We start from the raw sequence: 21,947 nt of genomic DNA on the forward strand, positions 1-21,947 counted from the left end.
GAGAGAAACGTATGAATACATCAAATAGAAAAAGCCATTTCCGGGATTTCTTGCTAAATTAAAAAGATGTTGCCAATGTATGAATGACAAAGATTGTAACGATGATTATTTTGTGATCACATTGCATCCATATAAAATTTATTCGGGTATCTATCTATATTTTGAAAAAATAAAATAGAAAAATACCTATTGCTGTCTCTATTCAATGAGTGCGCTCTTTTTCTAAATCTGAGTATAATAGTGATAATAATACATGGAACAGGAGTGCTTTTGGATATGATATGTGATGATAAATATTACATAGGATCCGCAAAAACAAGTTTATATCCTGCTTGCATATTCAGGAAAACTTATTCTTCCTGATGAAGACTATCTTCCATCATAGAACATTTACTAAACGCATTTCAATATTCATCAAAGAGGCATCAGACCTATTTTGTGCAAAGTGTTTATCTAATAAAGAAATATTTGTATGCATTGTCAATGCTAGACGCTATCAATATTTATCATTTGTATACAGCTTACAATGTACTGCGATTTTTCTCAAAATGGTTTAGTCTACATAGATGATAACGATAATGATAGTAGCTATCACGATTGATTTTTCTGACCATTAAAGATAGATGACCCTGTTCAATAGGAGGATTAGAACATCAAGTGTTCTTTAGAAATGAGTTATTATTAAATAAGTAGTCTCTGTTGCGATACGGCTTGTTGTAACACAGACCCGGGAATGAGTTGAATGATACATACTTTTTGGTGTATCATTCGTTACGAATTATGTAGCATGATCAATATGAAAGAAGATGACGAAAATGTACGGTTGTGATAGTATGATTTTTTTTAAGAATGACAAGAAAGATAATGACACGGATCTTTTCTTTATTATTTTTATATCGGCATTCGCTTTTATAGGATATATTGTATGTATAAATTATGTTTTGAATAGGACTTGAGGCGTATAACCGCCAAAGTACATGTAAATTTACTTGTGGTAGATCTTTTTTATCATGAAACTCTTTCTCATGGATGATTATATAAAAAGTGATGATAAGAACATCGATAAGATTACCTGCTTTAGTGGTTACACACATTGTAAAAGAAAAAAATTATAATAAACTACAAAACTAGAGTTTCAACTCGCTTTGCTGAGACCTCAATGTGCATCAACCAGGAATAGAGCTAGTACGTTTATGATCAAACCAGAAGATCCTATTTTTTTTTTAAAAAACAAGACGAAAAGCTTATCCGTAAATAATACGAAGAGAGGATGAAAATCCAGGGCTGTTACAAGATTGGCCCAAATCAAATAAAAGATAGGGAAATAATAGACAGGACAAAATGATAAGTGAAATTTCTTGCCAATTTTGGTTATTTACTTTATATCGTTTTTATATATCAGTTTTTACACATGACCCCTTGTGTTTGACCCCTCCTTTTTTTTTTTTGTAAAAAAACATATAAAAGAACAGCACCAGAACACATCAATGTCGTAAACCTCTTTTCCAATAACAAAAAATGGCTATTGTCTCTAACCCCAACATCCTCGCTAAATACCTTGCCCTTGGCCAACACGATAAGGTCCAAGTTGAATACATCTGGATCGACGCCAAAAATGGTTTAAGATCCAAGACACGTACTCTTGACTTTGTTCCTAAATCACCCAAGGAATTACCGGAATGGAATTATGATGGCTCTTCTACTGGTCAAGCTGAAGGCCATGATTCTGATGTACTTATCCAACCTGTTGCTATCTTTGCTGATCCTTTCCGCGGTGGTAACAACAAGCTCGTTCTTTGTGAGACTTATAATAATGATGGTACTCCTCATTCCACCAATTATCGTTATGCCTGTGAAAAGACAATGGCAGCTCATGCTGATTCTAAGCCTTGGTTTGGTATTGAACAAGAATACATGTTATTTGACCCTGAGACCTCTAAGCCTTATGGTTGGCCTATGCATGGTTTCCCTGAAGCTCAGGGTAAGTACTATTGTGGTGTAGGTGCTGGTAAGATTTTCGGACGTGATATTGTTGAAGCTCATTACCGTGCTTGTTTGTTTGCTGGTGTTGAGATTTCTGGTGTCAACGCTGAAGTTGCGCCTGGTCAATTTGAATTCCAGGTGGGTCCTTGTCTTGGTATTGAGATGGGTGACCATCTTTGGATTGCTCGTTATATTCTTGAACGTGTTGCTGAAGATTTTGGTATCATTGTTTCTATCCATCCCAAGCCTATCAAGGGCGACTGGAATGGTGCAGGTTGTCACACCAACTTCTCCACCGAAGAGATGCGCCAAGAAGGTGGTATTGCCGCTATTGAGCGTTCTATTAAGAAGTTGAGCCTTCGTCATTCTGAACACATTGCTGTTTATGGTGAAGATAACGATCAACGTTTGACAGGAAGACATGAAACTGGTCACATCAATGATTTCAGTTACGGCGTTGCTAATCGTGGTGCCTCTATTCGTATTCCTCGTCATGTCGGTATCGAAGGAAAGGGTTACTATGAAGATCGTCGTCCTGCTTCTAACATTGATCCTTACAGAGTTACCAACATTATTGTTGAGTCTACTTTCATGCCCGATGCTTAAATTGGTATAATTTTACTTTACCTCCCTTTTAACCTTAATATTGTATATGCCACTCTTACGGATACACATTCCTATTGTCTTATAAAGACCTAAATACTATGTATACCATTTTCTCTACATGTGAATTGTAAAAACCGAATAAATTTTTCTATTTATCCTCTTCTTGATAGTTTCTGCTAATGAACAGCAACATTGTTGAACGGTGGTTCAATTTGAGCGTTCTTGAAAAAGCAATTTTTTGTTATTTGTGTTTTATTCGTTTTTTTTTTTGTCTGCAACGCATAATGAGTGAAGGGTTAGAAGAGAAAGGCGGGTAGTTATTAGTGATACTCAATAAGTTTGTCATCAATAGATTAAGTCAGGAAGATTTTCGTAAATTAATGGCGACACCACGTCGACCTAATGAAGACGATTCACACAATACGTTTAAAGCTCCAGCACCGTGAGTCTAATGTGTTTACGGCGAAAGATTAAAAGAGGCTAACCATGCTCATGTAGAAAGAGTTCAGGTGCGATTTTCGCTAAACCAGTTTCGATGCGAAAAAAAAAGTAAGAAAGTTAAAGGACATTCCCTTTGTTTCCACTCACGCTTTGTTGTTTTAGCTTCAAAAAGAATTTCAAAAAAGAGAGTGCCGACGATGAAGAGGAAGAAGAAGAGGAAAAGATCAATTATCGTGATCGAGCAGCCGAAAGACGTCAGCACACGAACGATCCTTCAGACGATTCTCAACTTTCAACTGAAGAATTACTACAACGTACTCAAATGGAAGCAGGTCAAGAATTAGATGCCAAACAATTATACGAACAATCGAAATACTTAGGCGGTGATGTCAACCATACCCATCTCGTCAAAGGCTTAGACTTTGCTCTACTGAAAAAGATTCGAACCGATCTCAGCAACAAAAAAGAGGAAAAAGAAGAAGACGTAGAGGAAGATGTCATAACAGAAGAACCAATGGACGTAGATGCCCAGAACGATCAGGATCTCGACCAAGTACTAGAGAAATTTGAACGAGGTGAAGCAATGCTCGATGAAGAAGTTACTCCTGTTGAAGAGGATGCAGATAAACCCAAATTCTTTACCTTGATGGCTAAAAACATACACGATCAAATTATGCAACAATGTTCAGATGAGCCAACAGCACGCGTAGAATTATTTGAGCCGGGTAGGATGGCTTTTGTATTTGAATTGGCCGACGAGGTAGGACATTACTCGGATGCATTTGCTATTCCCACAGCCATCATTCGAAGTAAAGCTGATATAACCGCCAAATTATCAAAATCAGGCTGGTCAGAAGATACCCAAGCAGAGACGAAGCTTGTGATTGAAAAAATCTCTCACGTCATGCAAGCTGTCAGAAGAGGAGATCGACATCATGGTTCTGTAATCACACCTAAAACTACAAGAGAACTTACCAGTCAACCAATAGCCATGGTAGAAGATGGATTTATGGGTGATATTTTTGCTGATGCAGGTCGTGATTATGAATTAGACGAAACCACTACAGAGACAAATAGGACAACTACCCCCAAGAACTATTTTCAAGGACTAGCAATAGATGAGGAGATGGCAGAAGTTGTCAATAATGATGAAGTAAATGCGTTATTATCACAAGTAACAGGTAGATCAGGGGAAAAGGAGGAAAAAGAGGAGACTGAAGAAGGGACGAGCAAGCGTAGAAAATATGAGCAAGTAGAATTAGACGCTGATGCAGCTGACATTGATATGTTTGGACTTAGTTCATCTGCACTTCCGACCTCTTTTGAAGAACATAAATCCACCGCCTATCAATCTGGCGATGATGATAACGATGATGATGTGGATGAGACGGAGACAAAGGCCTCTACACAATTTGTTGATCAAGGTACAAATCGTAATAAGAAGGCTCAGTTAACACGATGGGACTTTGATACTGAGGAGGAGTGGCAAAAATACAAGAGTACAATTGAGATTCATCCCAAGAGCGCTTTCCAATTTGGTGTTAAATTAGGCGATGGTCGTAAAAGGAACAGGGAAAGAAAGGGCATGAATGATAAACAGCGTTTAGATCGTGATTATCAACAAGTGAAGAGTATTATGTCAAAAAAGTATGGAAAATCGCTTGATAATTAATAAAAAAATGTCGTATTTACATGTGGGATAAAAAAAAAAGAAAAAAAAAACCAGTCTGTTGTTGTGTGGGGGGAATATACTATCTTGGTGTAGTTGAATTATATTTTTTTGAAGATCTCAACATCCAAGGATGTTTTAATGCGTCGTCAGGTTTTAAACGCTGTTCAGGATCCCAATGCAAACACTGAGAGATAAAGTTCAAGAAGTTTTCATCCGAAGTCTTCAGAGCGTGTTCCAAAGTTTTTGTACCTGGTCTTCGCTTTCTACCCTTTGAGTTGGGTTGTATACGTGGATTTCCTTGAGAATCTAAAATCAAAGTTAAAAATCAAATTCTATCTAGTAATCATGCCCTGAAATATTTACCAAAAAACAATTTACGTCGCGTACTCTTTTCAATAATGTACGAACTTGGTACATCTTGTACTTCCATGATACATGCTAGCTGCTCTTGTTCATTTTCACCAGGAAATAAAGGATAGCCTGTATGTAATTCTGCCAAAATACAACCAACACTCCACATATCAATAGCCATACTGTATGTCATTCCCATAATGACTTCAGGCGAACGATAGAATCGGCTTTGAATATAAGTGTACACTATTAAATCCTGTTAATTCTTGTTTCCCTCTCTCTCTTAAAATCAGCTTCTTTTACCTTTTTCACTTTCTAGACATGAACTACCAAAATCAATTACCTTGATTGTACTTTTTGTTGGATGCTTGAGTAGAATATTCTTTTTAAAAAAATTGGCGTAAGTCAAGATAGTCTGGAATACAAAATAAAAGTGAAAAATTACCTCTGGCTTTAGATCACAATGAATTAATTTGTGCTGTTGTAACAATACCAGTGAATTTAACAGTTGCATAGCAAACCGTCTGATTAAACCCATACTAAAGCCTTGAAAACCATTGCTCTTGATAAATTCGTATAAATTGATACTAAGACATTCAAAAGCGATACAGAGATGATTACGAAACATGAAATGACCAGTCATTCTAACATTATTATGTTTATCTTCGGGATCCTGAATAAAATAAATAAATAAAAAGAAATATACTATTCTTATTTCTCTACTTACCCAATCGATTAAGTCTTGCAGAATCTTGACTTCTACTAAGGCTTGGGCATGAAATCTCTTTTTATTACGGATAATTTTGACGGCTACAGTTTGACCAGAACGATGATCAAAACATTTAAGCACTTGGCCAAAAGAACCTTTGCCCATGGTTTCCAAAACTTCATAGCGGTAATCCAAATGATCCCTTAATTGGACAAGATAATCGCCCTTTTCATCATCATAACCAAAATTGCAAGTGGCGTTAGAAGGGGTAGCAGGTCTCTTCTTTGCATGATGACCAACAAAATAAATACTGTCGTATTTAAGCATCTCCATCTTTTCGTAAGAGGTTAGGTTAAATTGATATAATTTTTGTGCTGCTTCTGGAGACATGGCTACACGCATCATGACCTTGGGATGATCTGATACTTTCTTGCTTGGATCCTCGGTCGAATTCGTGGTTGTACTACTTGTGCCTCTACCACGAAGAATAATTTCAGATGTTTGCCCTTCTACTTTACTCTTTTCCATATGAGTTGTCCATGTTTTACTTTCATCCACTAAACCCTGCAAACGTTCTTGTAAAGTAGATACTTTACGTTTGGAACTTGAGCTTGTCATTGTTTTGGTAGAGACTGAAGTAGCTAAACCACCCGCAGCGGGTCTGGTACTGGTAGTAGTAGAATTGCTTATCTTGTTGCGTGGGGTGGTTAAGTCTTCGGAACTCTTATTCGTTCTGGCTGATACAAGCTTAGAAGTGGATATCACCGTTGAACTTGATTTTGGTTTACGTAGTTGTTGCTTTAAGCGTGAAGAGTTGGTAGAGGTGATAATAATCTTGGGGTCATCATCAGAACTACTTTCAGTTGGATTATTTTTTTGAACGGGTCTTCTTCCCTTTGTGGTAGATGAAGTGGTTTGTAAGGTTGCAGGTAAAGGAATTCGAGTAGGTGTTTTGGATACAACAGTGCGGTTCTTTGTTGTTGGTATATTTAATGGTTCTACTTTCATTGGAGGTAGAGATAGTGGTACAACAGAAGGTTGCGTAGCAAGACTGCCAGGCAAAGTCTATTGGATTGAAGAAAAAAAAAAAAAAAAAAAAAAAGGGAAGAGGAATTAATGTAAATCTCCTATTAAAAATATAAGTTATTAATGTACCTTTCCCCTTTTTCTTCTAACAACAGTAGATGTAGTGATGGTAGATGCATTTAATGTAGGTTTGATGTTGGTGACTTTTTTCCCACTAATGACAGTAGGGCTCGTTGTGATACTCAGTTTAACTTTACGTTTCACTGTAGCTGGTTCTTCAAAACTATTATTCTTTGTGGTGGGTTTCTTGATACTATTCATGTAATCATCTACAGTTCTTATATCTGTTTGATTCTGTTGAAGTTGATTGTTATGATGATTCATTCTTTGTTTTTGTTGTAACGAGGCCAACGTGCTTAATTTTCTTGACCTGGTTGCCTCGATGGTTGTTGGTTCCTGTTCATGTCGTGTGGTTGAAGATGTTTTTCTTACGTGAGATGAAGAAGCACGTGGAGTTGTGCTTGAACTGATTCTAGGTGATTCAATTTTTGGTGTAGCATTTGACATGGTAGATCTTGTTGTAGTGACACCAGAAGAAATATCATGTCCCAAATGAGCGGTGGATAACTTTCGAGTGGACCGTTGATTTGCTAATTCAGCCAACGAAAAAGATTTCTGCGGTGCTGGTTCTGGTGAGGCCTTTGCCGATAATAAGGTATCTTTTTCAAACATATTCCTTAACCGCAAGTAAGAAGCAGATGGACTCTTTTCGCCACTACTGGTCTCTGGAGAAGTAGTAACAAGAGGATCTGAGTTATAATGTTTTGTTGTTGATAATCTATTTAAATTCGAACAAGATGATGATGACGATGATGTGTCGATGAGTTCCTTCCATTTATCCATTTCTTCACTCTTTTTTACGGTAGGTTGATTTCTCAATCGATAACTAGCCAATCTCTTTGCAGAAGCTGCAATTAAACCTTCAAGGTCCTCTAGGGTAGCATCACCCAAATCAATTTTACCGCTACTGTTTGATGTTTCTCTGCTTTTTCTAATTGATGATGATGTAGAGGAAGAAGGTGACATGAATTCTTCCGATATCATATTAGGACGACGTGAAGTAGTTGTTACAAGTTCCTTTCGCTTTTGGTTCCAATTAGCTGTTTCGGTTACTTGTTCCTCTAATTCCTTTAATTGCCTCATTCTCTCTGCTTGCATTTTTTTTCGTTTTTCGGCATAAGAAGATTGCACTTTATTCCAAGGCTCTTGAGACAAAGAATTGGTTGAAGACGAGGCTGAAGTTGGTATAGGCTCATCCAAGTAGGTTGTGTCCATAATGTTATTTATAAGAAAAAAGGTGTATTGTCTACAGGTAATTAGAAGACAATGGGGGATAATTACAAAGTAACTTACATGTTTTGTTAGAGCAGAAAAAAGTCTAATGGTACATTCCCACGTACTATTGATGCTACACCTAATTCAATAACAATAACAAAGAAAAAAAAAGATAAGGAAAAAGAAATAAAAATAAAAACGATTGTGGTGGTTGTGTGTATGTGTGTGTGTGTGTGTATTTGTGTTTAGCGGACTTTTCCAAAAAAGCATGTTTTTATTTCTCTCCTTGAAATCCGTTGTCACTCTGAGCGCACACACTCTTACACAATGACCATTCAGAGAAAAAGGAAAATGTGCATGTGATTTTTTTTTTTTTTTTTTTTTTTTTTTTTTTTTTTTTTACTGCTCTCCTTGATAACTTACCTCCTCTTTTTCCCACCCAATCTTAAATTACCAATATTTCATGCATGAACAATGTTAACAGTCACTATTAATATAACATTGATGACGACTAGATGCAAGCATTTCATCATTGTTGTCTCTTTCTTTATACATTTCTCGCATGACAGCTATCATATGTACTACTATTAAGCTTTAGAAGCATCTTGCAGCAGATTAACCACAAGTTCCAACTGGTTAGAAAGTGATACGCGGCAAGCACTGTTTCGTTACATTCATATATTTAAAATAGTTTGTAGTTAGTAGTGCTCGTGTCTTTTTTGTGGCTGTGTTGCAACGTAATAAAAAGCATGAAAAATAAAATAAGAACAGTTTCTAGTTTGATAGACACATGACTTGCACCAGCGATTTAAGGTATTGATTGATCACATATAATACTTAGATAAATAAAGCCTTTTTAAATATACCCTCTACAGTAATAGTTTTCTATTTACGATAATAGCAGTTTTCTGCATGATGTCTGTCTACTGGGATTTTTTTTTTTACTTAAGCAAACTTGCCCAAGAAGAATAAAGGCGCATAAGTACGTATTGTTGGATGTTAAAGAAAAAATTATGCTACACGTTTTATCGTTTTGAGTGAATGAAATGTATGTTTCCAACCCCAGACTGTTGTAGTTAAGGCCATCGATATATAAACATATTAGCTCAAAAAGCGTAGCCAAATCAAGCAGTAGATGTATAAGAAGAAAGTGAGCCAAGAGGGCTGCAAAACTCGCTGGTTAAAATAATCGCTGTAACGCGTAGTCACTGAAGCATGCTATTCTTACTAAGTCACGTCTTCTTATATCCCCACTTTCGGGCACACGATATGAATCGTTAAAGTTGCTGACTTTAATCTCTCCCAGTACGGGTAAAATTATATACTTTTTGTCTTAAATAAGATACCATCGCACATTGTTCGATAAGATGGATAAAATAAATTTTCTCTATCCATTCGACAGCTCTATTGGTGTCATCCCAATTAGTATTTGTTCAAAAATTTTAAGGTGAAAATTATTAAAACACTGACAGACACTTACAAACTAAACACCAAGATGAATTCGGCATTCAGTATGTGACTTCCCTCACAGTATTTCTAAGGGGGAAATGTTATAAACAAAAATAGGGTTAGCTAAATATATGATCAAAAACACGACTAGTTTGTAAAATGTAGACAGCTTCTGTATTTCTATTTCTCTTTGTATTCTTTATTCTCTGTGTAACATCCTTTCGGTACTATATACAATGTGTTTCACCAACCGTAAATAACCGACTGATTTGGATCACTCTGTTCAACTCTTTTATTCCCGTAGTAAACTCATATTTGTTATTCAGCATCTATAATCAGATGAATAATACATATATGCACTTTTCACCCCGTCTATTCACGCTACTAACGTCACACTTCTAGACCTTGCAGTTTTATTACATATTAGACGAAAAGGCGGGAAAAGAGTTAAATGAATTTACATATAGACATTGTCAAAAAAAAAAAAAAAGATTACATGTGATTAAAAGATACGCAGAAAAAACAAATATCTGCCAACCGGACTCCAAACCATTTACATCATACGAGTAATTTTAACAAAGGAGAAATCAATGGTGTAGACGTTGTCGTATTGTTTCTATCTGACGACTGGTTAAACGAAAGGGTTGAAACAATAACTCCACAACACACCGCATTTGGAGATTTGTTGTCTGACTTGACTGTATTCATATAAATGTTTTTGCCATGGTAACATCCTGCATGTGGAATTCATCATCTGTTTCTCTGATGAAAGCAACCAATGAAAACAAGAGAATATTACCTTATCGTGAGAACTTTGTAAAACCTTGCATGACCTTTTTCAGAGACAGAAAAATATAAAAAGATTTTTTTTCTTTTCGAAAAACTGTCCTCGCTTATTATTTTTTAATTATTTAACAAAACATACTATGAAGAATTTTTCATCCGAGCTTATAGAGTTGGTGGGAGAGCATTGTTTGTCGTCAAGAGATCTTGCTTGTTTGTCCCTTGTGAATCGACATTTTTATTCATCTATCATTCGCTTACTATACAGAGATGTCATGATAAATAACCCTAGACAGTATTTATCTTTTAAGGCGATTGAGAACAAAGAATTAAAGAGGCTTGTACGCAGACTTGATTTTTCAAGTTATACAACAAGAGGGTCGCGATGGTCGGAAGAAAAGGCGAAATCCATCATATTAGGTCAAGAATTGGCGCTTTTGATTGGTGGTTGCAATCAGTTGAAAGAATTGTTTGTTGGTGAAGAAATGATGCATGCCTTTGTGTCACACCAAGTCATTCGTTCTATTTTCAACCAGGATAACAAACTTTCAACTATTGATTTTACTGGCTTCTGTGATCGTAATTTTACCACTGTCATGGCTGACTTCTTTAAACCCGTAACTCTGTCCAAGTCTGAACTAAAGCACTGTGACTTTTCACAAGCAGATACTCTTACAACAAATAACTGGTCTGTCCCTCCAAGGCTTCAAAATATATCTTTTTACATGTGTATGGCTTTATCTCAAGAACACTTCTTTATACCCTTCTTTGAGAAATTAGCAAAAAATGGGAATCGGCTTTCAAGACTAGATTTAGGCTATACACAAATCACGAGTGATGTATTCACTTATCTAAAGGGGCAAGAATCCTCATTAACGCATTTAAATTTGCAAGGATGTCACTCGCTTACATGCTGCTCGCCATTAATAGACTTTATTAAGGGATGCAGCAACTTGGTTCAGCTAAATATAAATATGGAGTTCAATGGGATTGGTGGATCTAGATTTTGCCACGAATGTATATTTACTATATTAAATGCAACCAATCACAGGATAGAGTCTCTGGATATGGGAGGACATGTAAATTTCGATGATTCCATGCTCATCTCAGAATTCCCAAACTTGACCCAACTATCGTTGACCTACTGCAAGAACATCTCGATAGAAAAACTTGTCTCCCTAAACACACCTAAACTTTACTACCTTAATCTATCACGTACACCTTTAACTATGGACATAGATCAACTACCTCGTGTCTTAGAACAACTAGCCCATCTTAAAGTGATAGAAATAAGTCCATTTACACCAAAGAAATATCCACCCGTTATCAACAAAAAATGGAAGTTATCCACTCATGGAAGAAGAACATTCTACTCTCAAGGTAACATCAATCCAATGTACGCTTATTCAAAAAAGTTACTCTTGCTGGACAATCAAGTACTATCACCCATGGTGAAATACTGGTGTTATTCATATTAAAATAATAATATTAATTTACTTACATAATAAAACATTTAAACTTACTATACATATAACTAAGTGCGTCTATTTTATTTATAATATTTACATAGGTTTATCCTCGTTGTTGTTGCATTGCTTGCAAGTTTTTTCGGGCAGTTGTAATCTGGGCCAAAACAGCTCTCTTCAAAAACATAGTACTCGATTGACAGATGGTATCGATTGTATCAATGGCGCCAAACTCCACCAGCGCTTGGGGATATTTACTAGTTAGAAGCAATAACAATTGCATGGAGGATTTATCCTTGGGGTTTGTTTGTACCACCGTTTGTATAGGTTGGACAAGGTCAAAAAGGCACGTTTTGTCCAGTGCAACAAAAGGTTGTGTGCTTAAAATAGAATTTAAAATTTGGAATATCAGATCATTCCATGGCCTAAGATATCTCCGGGAGGTCAAAGATACATTTTCGTGATTAAAGTACATTTCACCGTCTGAAAGAATAGCCCTAAGCAAAATTACAACACCTTATTATTATGGACGGGGCACTAATACATCAGTGTAACTTACTGTAGTAACAATAGTCGTTGTGATGCATTCAATGATTCGCTGATTATCTTTACAATCACTTCAGTCTGAGGCCTTTTCAAGTCCGACTGAAATAATAAAGGTAGAACCAATCCATCAATGACAGACTTTCCTTCACACTTTGCAATTGAAATGATACTATCCATAAGCAACCTCGGGGCCGTCGATGTTAAATCCGTAATCTAACAAAAAAAACCTTTTATTTTTTAGTAAATTGTACGTGGATAGGAGCGTTTTATTACCTTTGTATATGTTGCTGCATTAATAAGATATGTGATCTTTGCACTGGACATGTTTTCTATGCCCATAATTTCTTTAAATAAATCTGCCACTATATCATCAGGCCATTGCTTACAGTCTAATGAAGGCATAGCTATCTTAAGCTATTACAGAAAAAAAAATTAATACGCTTGCTTTATCGACCCTTCCCTCTTCCACCATCAGACACATTTTACGTTTAAAAATGACAATTGAACCAAATTATGTAATAAATCTGATCTTTTTTCGTTTGATATCTGTGAGCTAGAGAGAGTAAACAACTTTAAAGAGTCAAGTAAATCTGTAACCGCTGTCAGGTCGATTTCCTCTTTCTGACTTGATTCAGATATCACTCTCTCAACGGCTCTCTCTTTCATGATGGGCTGGATAGATTCATTAGTAGTGTGTTTGTATGGTTAAAAGATAACATATATTGATGCCACAGAGTAAGTATATTTTCTTTTAAAAAGGATATAATTATCGGTTCCAGCAAATCTGGTCCATTCTGTTTGGTAAATGCTAATTCAGCTACGCAATGTATAAATGAAGTTAAACTTGTGTATAAAAGTTTATAGTGGACGGTCAATGAGTGCTTTACTTTGGGTTCTTTCACCATTCAAGTCAAATATATTAGTCATGTTCTTGGAGAATCGGAAGCCACTGCATCGATTTAGTGATTGTTGTATTGCCTCCAGTTTTTTCTTTTTTAATTCGTGAATCGACATTGACATGAGATATATTTGGTGAAAGAAGATTTTATTGTAATTTTTAAAAATATAAATTATAACTCTGACAGCTTGCCAGCCTCCCAAAATTTCTCAAATTCTTGACGTGCGTGAATGATACCCTTTTGGAACTTGAACTCACGAAACCATTCAGGTTTATCTATAACACGTTTATGCAACCATTCAATATAATAAGGGGTCTTTTCGTATGTACATCTAGCTTTTTTAGAGTTGATGGTAACGAGGCCTTCATCGGAAACTTCGATTAATGCTTTGGTTACTTCACGATATTCTCTGTATACCAGATATTGCTCATTTTTGATCTTAAACATAAAGTCATTTCCATTTCGTTTACAACGAACAACAGCTCCCTCCACCTCTCGTCCATCGTATAGCCCTGTTTGCTGCATTTCGTCTCCGTACTGCTTTACTTCCTTCATCGTCTCAAATACTTTATAATCTGTCACATGGAAACCAAACTCTATCGCTGTTTTCTGTACAAGATCGCTTGGAAGGGTATGTAATATATCTGTGTTATAGTTGATGCCATGAAGATAAAGCCCACGTTCTTTGCCTGTATATGGAAGGATATGCTGTTCAAATTCATCATCACACAACTATTTTTGTATCTTTTGTTTAGAACTTTTTTCGAATTACAATTTTTAGCATATATCCATGTATTATTTACCTCTGCAACCAAGGTGACATTCTTGTCAAAAAGCCATTCTGCTAAATCACGCTCAGTCTTGCCCACCGAATCTAGATGTTTTAAAACCCAGTTGTAGCCAACACCAGCGTGTGCTTGACTGTCCGTCTTTATGGCAGGAATTGAATGCTTCGAGGTCACAATCACACTTTCTTTGGATAAAGCAGCAATAAAAATAATACAGCCATTCTCTTTTGCTGTAACTTCGTAAGGACCCACTGTATCTTTTTCAAGGTAGGGCCACTACAAGAAGTTTATAAGTATGTGTATAAGATGACGTTTAATTTTAAAAAAATACCTGGGTTGCTGTTGTCTCAAGCACGTTGAAGAACTTGTCATAACCCCTGACCTTGATAAAATAATCTCCATCAATATTTTGTGTAAAGATTCCCCGAGCCATGGTAGGCAATGACTCAGCCTTCTTTTTATACGCGCTTTCTCTCATGGTCCAGCTGGTCCACACTTGCCCATTTTCCAATGTAAAGTCTTTGGATCGTAAGTCTTTGCTGGTGCTTTTTTTGATCTCATAAAGTTTTTCAACGACATTTTGTATCTGATCTTGATTCAGATCGATGGTTGGAATATTAATGTTGGCCATTTTATTTTTTGTGTATGAAAGAAGTGAATTACTTTGAGCACACTCCGTTAATTTTTATTTTTATAGACAGTCTAATAATTACTGCGGCTTGACATTTGTGTCACTATGCGCGATCGGTCCCTGTTTTTAATAAGGTATTCATACACTTCATGAGTCATCCATGCACGGCTGTAAAAGGAAAAAAAGAGGTATCTGCCCCCCCTGTTTTTGAGTCAATCGCCAAGTTTTTTTTTGAAGTAGTTTGAGTAAAAATAAGAAATAGCATTTGGTTTTATTAAATTAAGAAAATGGGGTATGTATAAAGCTTTAAAAGCTGTAACAGTAATTGGAATATCGTATGTACAAGTAGTGTGTTTTTTTTGAATAGTGCGTTATTTAAACTCTGAATCTGTAATCCAAACGGTTCGATCCCTCATCTTTTGTATTTTTGTTGTATTCCTTCTTTTCACTATCGGTAAGTGCGTTCCACTTCTTTTCACGAGACTTGTTTGTCAATAAGTATCGTGTGTGTTGGAAGGCCAGAAGCAAGGCGGATGCAGCCATAAGCCCAAAGTTAATCCAGTTACCTTTGAAAAATCTGGGTGAATCGTTTTGTTCTAGAATATAAAGTTATGTTAGTAAAATATCTTTCTTTCTTTTTCACAAAAACCTACGATAGATTTGAGAACCAGGAATACCACATAAATTAGCAAAACCAACAATAGTACCCAATGCAATAGTACGTTTTCCATTAGGCGCTAAATTAGTTGACATCCAAGCAATATGTAAACCGTGGAAAGAGGGCGTGGAGGAAATGAACAAGGCAGCAACATAAAAGCTCCAACGACCGCTGTTGTTGCTCATAAGTTCAAGAGCGAGGAAACCAGCCATTGACCAAACGCAGCCGAAGATAGCATGTAAACCGTAACTTCCTCTCTTGTCTGCACTATTCGCAACAAAAACCGAAACGATAAGACTGATAATAAAAGGAGGGACTGTAAGCAAGTTACTGGTAGTGACTGGGAAACCAAAATCTTTGATCAGGGTAGGAAGATAAGTATTCACGGGAGTGTTAGGCATCATACTAATATTGAAACATGTGAATAAAAAATTTAAATTTTACAACTTTTTTTCGACTTGCTATTATTACCTTAAAAATGTGATGCAAATGTGTGTCCATAATTTGGAATCGAGCGCAGTGATCTTGACATCATGCCATGTAAGCTTTTTCTGTTGGCCAGATTTGGAGAGATCGTCACGAATAAGTCGGGTAACAGCAATATTGGCTTCGCGCTCGGTGAACCATCCATTTTTACCACGAAGATATCCTGATGTTTTAAAAGGACTTGCAGGAATATACAAGCTATTTAGAACAGAGAGAGAGAGAATATTTATGTATTAGCCAACAGTAGAAAGTAAAAAGTAGTACAACCAACTTACAAAGCAATAGCGCCAATGACATGAGTGAAAATACCATCAATGATAAAAAGCCATTGCCAACCATAGAGACCACCGACACCAGATAAATTAAAGATACCGAACGAAATTAAACCAGAAAAAGCAGAGGCTAACCACTGAACAGCCCAAAACCAAGTTAATCGTGTAGCCAACTCAGAGCTCTTATACCATGTGTTAAGGTAAAGTAAAGATGCGGGAATGAATCCTGCTTCAGTAAATGCAATAAATAAGCGGACAATAAGATAACCTTTGAAATCCTACAGTCAAAGAAAAAGAGTCAGCAAACATTTACATAAATAATACTAGCTTGTCCTACCTTCATGAAAGCGTAAGACCATGTGACAACAGCCCAAGCGGACATGAGCCATACCATCCATTTGTGAGGGCCAAAGTATTTTGCAATTGGGGTTGTGAAGAGTGCAACGATAGTAAATACAAGTGAATACACAAGTGTGGCAGTATTGATTTCAGTGATACCAAAACCCAAATTAAGAGGCAAATTATCTGAAATAGCGTTTGCTGTACGATTAAATGAAGCAAGTCAGTATACGAGCATTTAGTTGATCTATAACAGAAAAACAAAACTTACAATTATTGGTTCTGTCCATGTTCAACACGAAATCCATCAAAAGAATAAAGGGCATGAGTTTAACGTCAATAGCACGTAAAACCTTCTTTTCTTCTTCTTCGGTCCATTGGAGGTCAGGAACATAACCTTCGATATCAAATGTGTTCTCCGAACTTGTGAAAGATGGACTGTCGTGCTTTGATTCATGGTCCAGTATATGAATAACCTCTTTGTCATTTGAAATTTCGTTCGTCGTTATTTTTTCATCCTTTAAGTAACCCATTTTGAGGTTTTATGATAATTTTTTAAATAAAAGCAATGTAAAGTAATGATAGGGAAAAAATAAAACCAAGGAAAAAAAGTTTGGTTTCTTTTATACATGGTTTGAATAATCTAAATTTGGTAGTTGCCAAAAAAAACGACATAATCATCATTGAGCTGGCGAATTGTGCAATACATATTCGCAATAATGTGAAATGGGTTTGCATTTCCCAAAGTCCGGGCGACAATGCGCACAAACAGCAAAAAGAAAAAAAAGAAAGCGGAGTGTGTGTTAATCTTAAGAATGAAAAATGGTTAAATCGCAATTGCTTCTGTCGTGATTCGATATTGCTCTATCGCAATCACTATTATTACTATCTGCTTTATATTATGAAATGTACTATTAAACTCTTTTGCAACGTTGGGGCTACCTAATAAAAATATATCATGGTTTAACGACATTCAATGACGACTAAACCTTATATTACGAAATAAATATAAATTGTTTAAGATCAATCAGTGCAGTAAGTATTACAATTATCGATGTGATATGGTATCATTTTCTATGCACATTTGCAGTTTTTTTTATTGCATCACGCAATCAAGGGTTTTCTAACGAAAGTGTTACTCATGTGTTACATGTGCTGCCCTATTTTTTTTTAGATATACACCAGACTCTAACAAAATGCAAATAATGTTGAAAAAAAAATCCATTCTCATCAATTATAAGTACATATACCTCGAACAATCTTAATTTGTTGATTTAATATTGGACAGGTGTTTGTACTGCCACCTTTTTTTAGAGAGTAGCGCCAATTTAATAGTTGCAGAATTAGTGTCACCAATGCTCCAAGTAAGGAAAGATGTAAAAATGAAAGATGCCATACTTCAAATTTATTTGCAATATTTTTACTGTGTATCATCTGACATCTTGAGTTCTGTAAGTAGCTATGGCTACATACATATGTTTATATAATGCGCACCCTGTTACACATACGTTTCTATCCCTGTGGAAAGCTTCACTTGAGCAAAAACATTTGCAATATCGTGTCGGTGTTTTTGACATGATGCGTCACTCACTGAGGATAGCATCTTTATTTTTATACGTTATGTTTAACGGGCATGCTACTAAAGCTCTTGCTAACGTTAAATTCAATCTAAACAGTGATCTATCAAACGAATTTATTAAGCTAGATCTTGGGGATGTAATATGTTGGCCCATCTATAAATACAGATGACAGGTCATTGTATGATAGCTGGAATAAAGAGGTCACTTTATCTAACAGAAAATCCCCTAAAATATTGCTCATTGTAAAGCTATAAATGGAGGACAACAATAAAGTGTATTGACCGTTGTTTATTTGTGCAAAAAAAATGTCCTATTGATTACTATATACTCTCATATAATATTCAAGAATCAGAACACTTTTAATAACGATAAAAAAATAGTTCGTTTGCTTGTATTTAAGGAATCAGAGACAGGAAAAACTTGTTGATCAGACAAAGTGGAACTTTTGTGATTTGATTTGGTCGGACTCTCGTTTACCCTCTAATAAACTTTCCGTTGATATTTTTCCAATTGCATTTATTTTTAGTCATTTTAATTGTACTATTAAGCTGCCCAACTTGGTGATCGTTTACTTTATTATTTATTTTAAGATATTATAAAAAAAGTTGCGATATCGCGAGTTCGAGGGTTATAATTGGTTTGCTTATTCAAAATTATAAAATAATGATTATGTATTATGAGTCGATTTATTCCTTAATTCCCTCTTAATTTAAAAGCGATTAAGATCAAGTTGTATGACTTATTGAAAATAAAAAATATATACATTTACTGAAACAAAGTTTGGATTTTCAACTTGATTGAAATCGATGAAGGCTGCAACTAATTCCAAGCTATCTTTTCAATAGACAAAGGACGCAGTGAAACTATGATTAAATAATCAGCAATTACTTCATTCTACCATAAACCAGCTTTCAATTACCCTATGTACCTTATACTATTTCTTTGAAGAAATCAAATATCACGAAAAAATTATGTAATGATGCGTTATCTCTTTTAAAAATAGACATGGCATAGAATCGTCGGCTATACCGCCTTTTATAAATGGATATATGCGTTCTAGTTTAGGCGGAATACGGTTTATTACGTATGGGTCTGATCATATATATATATAACTAGTATACTCTAAAAATCTAAGCTGGACATTTAGTAATTACACGCTATTACTATCATCTGTAAGTTTCAGTTTATTTTATAATGCTTGTCCTCATTGTTAAGTTTTTTTTTAATTAAAAATACTATTTCACAGCCCTATGATCCCCACCCTTTCGTCCTGTTTATTTATTGCCGTATGCAAATCTTAGTGTTTTAGTTAATGTAATATTGTCTGCAACAATGATATACCAAGAATCATATATGCTTTAATATATTCCTCAACTTCAATAAATCAAGCAGGACCGGCTCAACGTAATAAAAATAACTATGGTTACTCCAGGTTCTTTTCCTGGAAGTGGGAGCGTGTAGTTAGGCATATAATTTACGTGACTCACCGTATATGTTGCGCCGCTCAAGGCATTATCAGTTGTTTTGGTAAAAATATCATACAATCGCAGATTGTTATTATTTTTATGACCACAAGCAAGACAGATATTTAGAAAACGAGGAATTTGAAGAAAAATGCCACCCTAAGGACTTTTACTGTCCAAGATTGCTGACTTAAGACGATGATCCCCTTAAGTCATAACAGTTTTTGATAATAAATAATTTTACGTATGACTTTGGCTTCCGGTTATATGTGCTGCTAATCCTTTTGCTTTATTAGACAAGCACTGAAATTCTCCGTTTTAGCGTGACACCAAGAAATCTTAAACTGTTGGCCTGTACCACTTTATAAATAGTGTACCATTCTTACAATCTGTGATTATACATTATAGTAGGTGTATTGTTTTCTTTGGGACTTTTTTTTATGGAAACTTTATTATACAAACACTGCTGGAATAATATTTAGTAGATGTGAGTCCATAGCCAATGTCGGATATAGAGTTACAATTAATATGAAGAGGCGCAGTGAAAGTTATTTTTGGGTAGGAGCGGGTACACCAGCTCAATAGAACATAAAATTTTTGGTAGTGCCGCCTCATAAGACTGACGGTAACAAATAGCGATGATGTTTAGCATTTGAGTCTTCTAAAGTAATTGACAAGATGAACTGTAAATAGTTGAAAATAATATTGACCAATGAAAAACAAGAGATCGACACAGATCATAATCGAAATAGGGTAAAAAAGATCGTTTTATTCAAAATCAGGATACAGACAATAAATACAAATATATAAATAATAAAAGTAGATTTCAAACCATGCCCTCATATAAGTTTAGTGCTTGTAAAATTGTTGGGTCCTTCTTTGAACCTTCCTTAAACTCTTCCATGGATAATTTTCCATCCTTGTCCTAGATATAAACGTCAGCTATTTTTAATTGGGGTTTTCTTGGTTAAGCAAATTGCTTACGTTATCCATTAAATCGAAAATTTTGTTAACACGTTTCTCTGGAGTGTCTTCATCTGGTGGCAATTTAACCATGCTTCCAACCATTTTATAAATCGAATCCACTATCTGCAACATTTCATCACGAGTAATAAAACCATCATTGTCAATATCGTAAAGCTATTAATTTAAAGAAGAAGGATGAGTACAAAGGATGATATTTCCAAAGAGTTCTTTTTTTTTTTTGATTGTCCTACTTGAAATGCCCCTATAAGATAATTAATACGATGTATAAATAAAGGGGAGGGGAGGGGGGGGGGTGATATATAACTTACAATATAATTTTTCATCCACTCTTCCTCTACTTGTAATTGATAATGCGCAAATGAATTCTTTAAAATCAATCATACCATCCTTGTCACCATCAAACACGTTGAATACATAGTCTGCAAATTTTGAAGGATCGCCAAACGGGAAGAATTGTTTATAAATCTTTTGAAATTCTGTTTTATCTAATTCGCCAGAAGGACAGTCCTTTAAGAAGCCTTTATACCTAAAATAGCATATTAATTATTTAGGCTCTTTTAAATTTTCTTATTGCAAGTATTTACCATTGCTGTAATTCCTTCTTTTCAACTACAAAACAAGATGGATAAGTCAAACGATTTAAGAGTGAGCGGCTGTTACTTACAGTAAGTGCACTTTTGAAGGTCAGTGAGTTGTTCGGGACTAAGTTTACTTTGTGCTTTACCCATTTTTAATGATATATGAAGGAAAGAAAAAGAAAGAAAAATAAATAAATAAAAAATAATAAATCTCGGCTTTTATTTATACGTCACGATTGTATTTCCTAATGGGGGATGGGATAGAATTACTATAAAATGGAGCATTTATTCTTTTTCTCTTTCTTTGGTTTGACACCTTTTGGAGGAGCATGTAATCCTTCTCTTTGGGCTCTTATGGCTTTTACTACTTGATAGAAAGATCTTTCAACATTCACGCATGTTTTAGCTGAAGTCTCAATAAATTCACAAGCTAGCCTCTTTGCGGTTGCATAGCCCTCCTCTCGTGTTACTTCACGTTCGGTGACTCGATCGCATTTATTACCAACAAGCATTAACGGTACATTGTCAATGTCTTTCACTCTAAATATTTGATCACGGAATCGTTCAATTCGGTCATATGTTGAACGTGATGTAATTGAGTACACTAGTAAAAATCCTTCGCCATCTCTATACTTGATTATGTGAATTATAGCGTTAATATATCATACTGTTATATTACCTAATCCATTGATCTCGTAATGCAGTATACTCCTCTTGTCCTGCTGTATCCAACACCTCTAAAATGCAGGGTTGATCATCAATTACCACCTGCTTACGATATGAGTCTTCGATAGTAGGATCATATGTCTAGTTTACATTAGGGTGAGAAATACAATTCAAACGAAAGCATATACAAAATAATTACCTCTAAAAAGAAATTAAGTATAAAGAAAAAAAAA

At 35.4% G+C, this 21,947-nt stretch overlaps 9 protein-coding genes across 9 annotated transcripts; 3 read left to right on the forward strand and 6 right to left on the reverse strand.

Moving 5' to 3' along the window:
- Positions 1–1,442: 1,442 nt before the first annotated feature.
- Positions 1,443–2,807, forward strand: EV154DRAFT_530051 (uncharacterized protein). Its single transcript, XM_051603723.1, has one exon. The coding sequence runs from the start codon at positions 1,519–1,521 to the stop codon at positions 2,587–2,589; it is 1,071 nt and encodes a 356-aa protein (XP_051451122.1). The 5' UTR covers positions 1,443–1,518; the 3' UTR covers positions 2,590–2,807.
- Positions 2,808–4,811, forward strand: EV154DRAFT_530054 (RED-like protein N-terminal region-domain-containing protein). Its single transcript, XM_051603724.1, has 4 exons — positions 2,808–2,884; positions 2,942–3,031; positions 3,088–3,138; positions 3,193–4,811. The coding sequence occupies exons 1-4, from the start codon at positions 2,874–2,876 to the stop codon at positions 4,700–4,702; spliced, it is 1,662 nt and encodes a 553-aa protein (XP_051451123.1). The 5' UTR covers positions 2,808–2,873; the 3' UTR covers positions 4,703–4,811.
- Positions 4,782–7,991, reverse strand: EV154DRAFT_431721 (uncharacterized protein; the record flags this gene model as incomplete). The annotated part of the gene is made up of 7 exons (XM_051596633.1): positions 4,782–5,008; positions 5,207–5,309; positions 5,499–5,726; positions 5,781–6,827; positions 6,918–7,226; positions 7,281–7,524; positions 7,657–7,991. The coding sequence occupies 7 exons, from the start codon at positions 7,989–7,991 to the stop codon at positions 4,782–4,784; spliced, it is 2,493 nt and encodes an 830-aa protein (XP_051451124.1).
- Positions 7,992–10,630: 2,639 nt separating this feature from the next.
- EV154DRAFT_431701 (uncharacterized protein) lies at positions 10,631–11,833 on the forward strand (the record flags this gene model as incomplete). The annotated part of the gene is made up of 2 exons (XM_051596631.1): positions 10,631–10,980; positions 11,059–11,833. 2 exons carry the CDS (start codon positions 10,631–10,633, stop codon positions 11,831–11,833), a joined length of 1,125 nt encoding a protein of 374 aa, XP_051451125.1.
- Positions 11,834–11,880: 47 nt separating this feature from the next.
- Positions 11,881–13,270, reverse strand: EV154DRAFT_122902 (uncharacterized protein). The gene is made up of 5 exons (XM_051593960.1): positions 13,255–13,270; positions 12,854–13,184; positions 12,641–12,781; positions 12,381–12,580; positions 11,881–12,318 (listed from the first exon to the last, which is right to left on the reverse strand). Exons 2-5 carry the CDS (start codon positions 13,031–13,033, stop codon positions 11,928–11,930), a joined length of 912 nt encoding a protein of 303 aa, XP_051451126.1. The 5' UTR covers positions 13,034–13,184; positions 13,255–13,270; the 3' UTR covers positions 11,881–11,927.
- A 124-nt stretch (positions 13,271–13,394) lies between these two features.
- On the reverse strand, positions 13,395–14,717 carry EV154DRAFT_556651 (RNA ligase-domain-containing protein). Its single transcript, XM_051605365.1, has 3 exons — positions 14,386–14,717; positions 14,070–14,330; positions 13,395–13,998 (listed from the first exon to the last, which is right to left on the reverse strand). Exons 1-3 carry the CDS (start codon positions 14,683–14,685, stop codon positions 13,438–13,440), a joined length of 1,122 nt encoding a protein of 373 aa, XP_051451127.1. The 5' UTR covers positions 14,686–14,717; the 3' UTR covers positions 13,395–13,437.
- Positions 14,718–14,850: 133 nt separating this feature from the next.
- On the reverse strand, positions 14,851–16,736 carry EV154DRAFT_581242 (major facilitator superfamily domain-containing protein). Its single transcript, XM_051606634.1, has 6 exons — positions 16,712–16,736; positions 16,469–16,641; positions 16,105–16,379; positions 15,815–16,027; positions 15,339–15,748; positions 14,851–15,281 (listed from the first exon to the last, which is right to left on the reverse strand). The coding sequence occupies exons 1-6, from the start codon at positions 16,728–16,730 to the stop codon at positions 15,061–15,063; spliced, it is 1,311 nt and encodes a 436-aa protein (XP_051451128.1). The 5' UTR covers positions 16,731–16,736; the 3' UTR covers positions 14,851–15,060.
- A 3,496-nt stretch (positions 16,737–20,232) lies between these two features.
- On the reverse strand, positions 20,233–21,295 carry EV154DRAFT_530060 (calcium-binding protein NCS-1). The gene is made up of 6 exons (XM_051603725.1): positions 21,135–21,295; positions 21,055–21,079; positions 20,779–20,996; positions 20,701–20,711; positions 20,468–20,623; positions 20,233–20,408 (listed from the first exon to the last, which is right to left on the reverse strand). The coding sequence occupies exons 1-6, from the start codon at positions 21,196–21,198 to the stop codon at positions 20,310–20,312; spliced, it is 573 nt and encodes a 190-aa protein (XP_051451129.1). The 5' UTR covers positions 21,199–21,295; the 3' UTR covers positions 20,233–20,309.
- On the reverse strand, positions 21,241–21,855 carry EV154DRAFT_530062 (small GTPase superfamily; the record flags this gene model as incomplete). Its single annotated transcript, XM_051603726.1, has 2 exons — positions 21,241–21,675; positions 21,728–21,855. Coding segments are annotated over 2 exons (486 nt in total), but the record flags the coding sequence as incomplete, so codon positions are not given.
- Between the last annotated feature and the right edge of the window lie 92 nt (positions 21,856–21,947).

The sequence above is a fragment of the Mucor mucedo genome, assembly GCF_025094135.1.
Source record: "Mucor mucedo strain NRRL 3635 chromosome Unknown EV154scaffold_204, whole genome shotgun sequence".
NCBI lineage: Eukaryota > Fungi > Mucoromycota > Mucoromycetes > Mucorales > Mucoraceae > Mucor > Mucor mucedo.